This window comes from Akebia trifoliata, chromosome 11 (genome assembly GCF_017979445.1).
Source record: "Akebia trifoliata isolate Shusen 1 chromosome 11, ASM1797944v1, whole genome shotgun sequence".
Taxonomy (NCBI): Eukaryota; Viridiplantae; Streptophyta; class Magnoliopsida; order Ranunculales; family Lardizabalaceae; genus Akebia; species Akebia trifoliata.
The window spans coordinates 38913296-38919402 of NC_141385.1; the positions used below are offsets into that span (position 1 = coordinate 38913296).

General features: G+C 34.1%; 1 protein-coding gene across 1 annotated transcript; it reads left to right on the forward strand.

The window, feature by feature from the left end:
• The first annotated feature begins 3402 nt into the window (after nucleotides 1–3402).
• On the forward strand, nucleotides 3403–5121 carry LOC147391575 (S-norcoclaurine synthase 1-like). Its single transcript, XM_086460296.1, has 2 exons — nucleotides 3403–3676; nucleotides 4579–5121. Exons 1-2 carry the CDS (start codon nucleotides 3496–3498, stop codon nucleotides 4872–4874), a joined length of 477 nt encoding a protein of 158 aa, XP_086316422.1. The 5' UTR covers nucleotides 3403–3495; the 3' UTR covers nucleotides 4875–5121.
• Nucleotides 5122–6107: the final 986 nt, after the last annotated feature.

The window sequence follows — 6107 nt, forward strand, 5'->3', positions numbered from 1 at the left end:
AGTTTTTAAATGCAATCTAGAAGTCTGGGTTGTTAGATTGTTATTTTGATTGTCCATGTGGGCTCAATGATCTTTACTAAGATTTGAAATCTTACTAAGTTAGTCATGGTAGCATGATTCATAAAGTAAGATTTGTGCAGGTGACAAACTTGATAAAGTAGATGAGTTTTTTTAATAAACTTGCAACAGATAGGCCTTCCAGAGGAGTTCTTACTCTAAAAGGACGTGCAAAGGAAGTTTATATAACTAAACCTTAGGTGCAACCTTCCTTGCTAACATAGTAAGATTTTGAGTCTTATTAAAGGTCGTTTTACTCAAATGAATTATCACATTAGAACTCCAACACTACAACCATTTAAGTTTCATTGAAAAACTAAAATCCAAGAAACAAAAACAAATTCTTTTAAACTAAATCCAAGATTTTGAAAATGAACGTTATCATAGAATTTCGTCCTCTACAATCCTAAAGCATGAGATCATGTTTTTGGATGTCAAGAGGTGAGTCCAAGGACTCTTAGTAAGGTTAGGTAAACCAAACCTTAATCCTTGGAAGTATGCCCCTCTAATCTCTATACTTGTTTTGTAATGGGAGTAGATCTTCTGTAGTTATGTTTTCGTGTAGTTCCATTCGATATTTTTTCCACAGTGAAGAGGACATTAAAAATCAATACGTCGTGTGTGTAAGGATCATGCCTTAGATCAGATTTGAAAAAAAAAAAATTCAGAAAAAAAAATTTACTTTAACCTGATCAATTGTTTTGAAATTGAATGATCATTGAACTCCAAGGATTTTAATGGAGGGTTCTCAATGTTGTTGCCATGTGGTGCTTTCTCAACTATCTTCACTATAGGAACTACAGAGGATTGCTCCCTTTTGTAATATCTCTTATTAATATATCCAAGTGCTTGATTAGGAAAATTAATTACAAAAATAATAATAATTTTTAGTATTATTTTTATTGATTTTATTAATAGAGATTCCCCAGGCTCAGGTTTGATGGGAGATCCTTGCAAGAAATTACACCATGTCAAGGTGCATAGACCTTCTTAGGCTTATTTACTTTATCCTCGTATCTTTTGGTGGATTTGTGTATAAACATCTGACATGATTTAGTTACTTCTAGTTATAATTAAATTGACCCATAATCGATTACTTAAATATAGTAGAAATCAACTTTCAATTAGGTGAAGTTCATGCCTAACACCTTCAACATATCGTTATCTAACCAATGTACCATAGACTTCGGTTTAGACCTACCATTATTTGGAATTTGGAATCAAACAAGTCCCCTAGACTATAAAATGAGGGAGTGCCTTCAGGCAAAGAGCAACTAAAAAGGGATTAAATTTGATTTAAACCTAAATCTCATATAAAAAAATCCAACCCGAACTGACGACCTGAATATGGGGTATTCCTTCTCGTTCCCAACACTCAACACCAACTCCACATTATTATCATTAATTAGTGTCTGGGCATACTCTCTACAATTCTATTACCTCATCACAATCTTCAATGGGCATACTCTCTACAATTCTATTACCTCATCACATTCTTCAATGGTTCTTCAATATGTTGATGAAGAGACTGATTGTGATATATTATTTGCTACATAAATTCTCTTTATAATTGGTGATACATCACTATCCCTTACTACATTTTCATCATCTACCCTATAAAACCTGTGATTACACTTTGACAATCAAGTTATGAAGAGCAATGGGGTCTAGTAAGGAAAATTACATACCTTTATCTTTGAATTTTTTTTTCCTTTTATAACAAGTGTGGGTTTTTTCTTTATCACCTCCATGCAAGTCAAAATCTTTTGAACTAAATAATTGCAATTAGGGGCGGAGCTAGTAAGGAGCTGATGGGGGCTATTGCCTCTATAGAACTTAGAGACACCCCTATATTTTCAACTAATTACATGTTTCATTTGTCCCCACTCCCTCACCTCTCTCCCCAGTTGCCCCACACCCTCACCTCCCTCCAGTTTTTGCCCTCCCCCTCTCTTCAATTTTTTATTGATGACATTGCCTCTTGACCGGACTGTCTCATATACTAATTGAAAATGACCTAAATATCATTTTTTTTCAATTTCCAATAAAAAAACCTCTGAATTTCTCTCTAAAATGAAGGAACATGTTAGAATTCAATGGTGCATTGGCCTCCCTGTCATACCAAGTTTCTTGTGCACCTATTTTCTTGTTATATTAATATGCACTCATTCCTTGAGGTGCCTATAACTATCCCTTTGGCTACCTATTTCGATGTTTCGTCCCTACGCGAACATTGTGCCATTATGAAGGATTAGCCCAAGAGTCTCATCACTTGGATCTGGGATATGTATAGTGTTCATCTTTGTAGATCAATCTTAAATTCTCAAACTAGGGATGGATGAGATCTATTCTTGCCCCAAGTCAAGTAATTGTGGGAGTTGATTTGCATTATTGCTCCCGAAGAGTAAAAGATTTTTTTTATAATAATGTTGAGTGACCTCAAGATTGTATTTCATATCCCATATCTTGGAGTGAAAGTGTATAGAAGCCATAAATGTTTTTATCAATATATGAGTCAAAAAGCATTTATTGTTCCTATGCCAACGATATGAGGTACAATCTTGAGATCACTCTCTCACGACTCTTTTATCTATTTCTTAGTTTTCAAAAATGAATAATGTTAAATTGTCTTCAAGATTGTACCTTATATTGCACATCCTGATGTGAAAATGTATAGGAATGATAGATGTTTTTTTATCAAGATATGAGTGAAAGAGCATCCTCCACATTTTCACGTTACGATGTGCGATGAGAGGTACAATCCTTGACGTGACTCTAGCACGACTCTTCCTAGATATTTTCCACTCACATTTCTTAGTTCAGTTATGCTGGGGTGACATTTCGCAAGATATGAGTAAAAAACATCTACGGCTATGTGCGCGCCACCACATCATTTTTGTCACCTTTATGCCTCAATTGTGTCATTCCAGCATTTTCCTTCTTAGTTTTATACAGCTCACCCCAGCTACCACCGTCCTTTCGCCTAATAGGAAAATAGAAGAGAGTGTATCCTGTGCTCTATGGATTTAGGTTGTAAAACAACACACATTTCGGGCGGCTAAATTTTTTATAATCAGTGTGATTAGTGATCATAGGTCGATGATTTAGATCTATCTCCTTCTTTTAAATGACATGCGGCATCATCATTATTTGACTCGATCATTCAATATGACGTTGCCTTCAAATTTTCTATTACTAAAGTCGAACATTTTTCACGTTGGTTCTTGTTTTTTATGAATCCACGTGTCGAGATGTGAGTGGATGCTGACATTGATCTTATCAACTTCGTTTATATTTAAAATAAAATAACCAGCCCTTATAAAAGGGTTAGTGATCTAACAATGAATTTCATTCATCAAATACTTTTGGAGTGAAAAATAATCCTTCCATCCAAAGAAAAGTTTAGTTTTGTTGTGTTTGATAATCAGAAAGAAGAAGATGCGTGGACGCGTGGTTAGCGAATTAGACGTTGATGCATCGGCCCACGATATTTGGGCTGTGTACAGCTCACATGATCTTCCAAGGCTCATCATTGATCTGCAACCAGGGGTTTTCGAGAAGATTGATGTTCTAGAAGGTGATGGTGGACAAGGAACTATCCTACATGTCTATCTTGCAGGTATGTTGTACTTCTCCTCAGAATTTTTTAAGAACCCGTGATTGGATCAATTGATCGGACCGTGGTTGAACCGATGAAGTGGGATTGATTTTCTCTTCTGTATGTTATTGATTTCTTAGAAAACAATTTAGGAAACATACATCCCATGGGGTTTTGTTAACACGTTTAGGTGCATTAAATACACTTTGAAAATTGAAATTCCTTTAAAAAAAATCCTCAAAAGATTTTTTATATAAAAAATGCCTTCAAATACTAATTTTTAAAGTGTATTTAATGCACCTAAACTTGTGTTCTAAGGGCACACATAACAAGATCTTTCAAATTAATCGGTGGTTTCTTTAATGTTTCAAAATTCGAACCAAGGATCATATTGAATATTTGTCCAATTGGTCAGATCTTGGTTTAATTCGGTTGGATTGAGTTATGATTCATAAAAGACCAATTATATTCCAAAAATGATAATACATAAAACATCAATGTTTCGTAAGTCAAATCGATATAATTACAAAATCGAATTGAATTGGGTTGAACCACCAGTTTGATCCGGTTTTTAATGCTGTATATTTTTTTTTTTTTGAACTTGGGCTTTAGAAGTTAATATCAAAGGGAATGTTTTTTGAATCAAGTAGATTCTTGTGTTTGTGTGTGATTCTCTTCCCTTAGATGCTTATGTTTTTTTATTTTTATTTTTTTAATTTATATTTGGAATTTTCACTACATTTTGAACCAAACCAATAGTTTAGTGAAATTCGTGTCAGATCCGGTTGAACCACAGGTTCAGTCTTTTGTTCAAAACATTGGAAATAATGATTTTTGAAAATATTATAATAATCCTAAAAATATATTTTATATGTAAATTTTGCATATTTTATTGATTTAATTTGTTTTGTGTGTTTGTTTAGGGACTACTGAGCGTAGTTGGAAAGAGAAGTTCGTGAGGATGGACAATAGAACACGCACAAAGGTGATCCATCAGATTGAAGGTGGATTTATTGGAATGGGATTTAAGTTGTATGAAAGCGTTTTCCACATCATAGAGAAGGGCCCACATAAGTGCACCATTGAATCGACAGTCAACTACGAGGTTGACCAAGAACACTCTTCCAATACTTCTATCATCACTGCTGACGTTTTATATGGAATGGCAACAGCAATCGCAAATTATGTTCTTGATCAGAAAGCTACTAAACATCGTTAATTAAACCTAAGATATACGCCACTGATGAGTACTTGGAAAAATTTAATGTTGTTTCTTAAATAAATAAGTGGGTGAAGTGTTTGGCCTTTATTGTATGATTATGTATGTGATAGTGATGTATGTCAAGCGCATTTGGTATTACTTTATGTAATTTTGAGTAATTTCTATGGTAATTATAACTCTGGTGAGAGTGACTTTTGTAATTGTGCTTTTGAATAATAAAATTGTGTACTACTTTGAAGTGATAGTACTAAACTCATTAAATATATATATTTCGCTAAGTAAGAAGATTTGTATTAAGAAAATTTTTAAGTACAAACAAGCCTAAAACCTTTAATTTACAATCTGAATTAAGGATAGAGCACTATGATCTCCCAGAAGATAAAAACAATTGGCAAATCATATATAGCTCAAATCGATTTTCAATTTAGCAGAATCTTTACTTAACACCTTTCGGATTCCATCAATTGCTCCATAAATTCTCCATGGCCTTGATGAGGTGTCAATGGTACCTATTTAATTAGAATTGACATGGAATCAAAACCCCTCTTTGGGGGGACCACTCTACATGTCTCTCTTTAAAGTCTAATTCTTTGAGACCATTGTAGTTGTCTCACCACTATAACCTATCCTCTTGGGATCACAAACCCTTTTACTATCTTGACCCCACTTTTACCCCACCTAGCATTTCACCTTTGGGTCCAAGGTAATTTTGCCTAGTCCTTCAATCTTTACTATTTTCCATCCCACCTCATACTCTACTAACTCAAATTTCTTTTGGGGACCACAAGCCATTTACCATTTTTAACTTACTTTATCCTCTCCCAACACTATACACCAAGGTCTTAAGGTAATTGTGATATTTTTCTTTTCTATTGACTTTGGTCCCTTTGATCCCTACAAGTACATAATGACATCCATACCTTTACTTTGTTGAGACTACTTTATGATCAATGACCAATGAATCCCTCACTCATCTTCTATTCCAAAGCTTTTTCTATCCAATTTCATAGTAAAATGACCAAAATCAAGTGATTTTGACCCTTTTACCTACTAAAGAGAATTCTCTAGAACCTCTTGCACTTTTATCCTTTTTTTTTTCTTTGAGAATCTTGGTTGGTGATAGTCAACACCTTGAAAATGACTATTGAGGATAAGAGTATGAAAGGAAATAAAGGTCATCCATGAAGGTATTCTTGGGAATATTATGCACTTGGGAAGATTGAGATTATT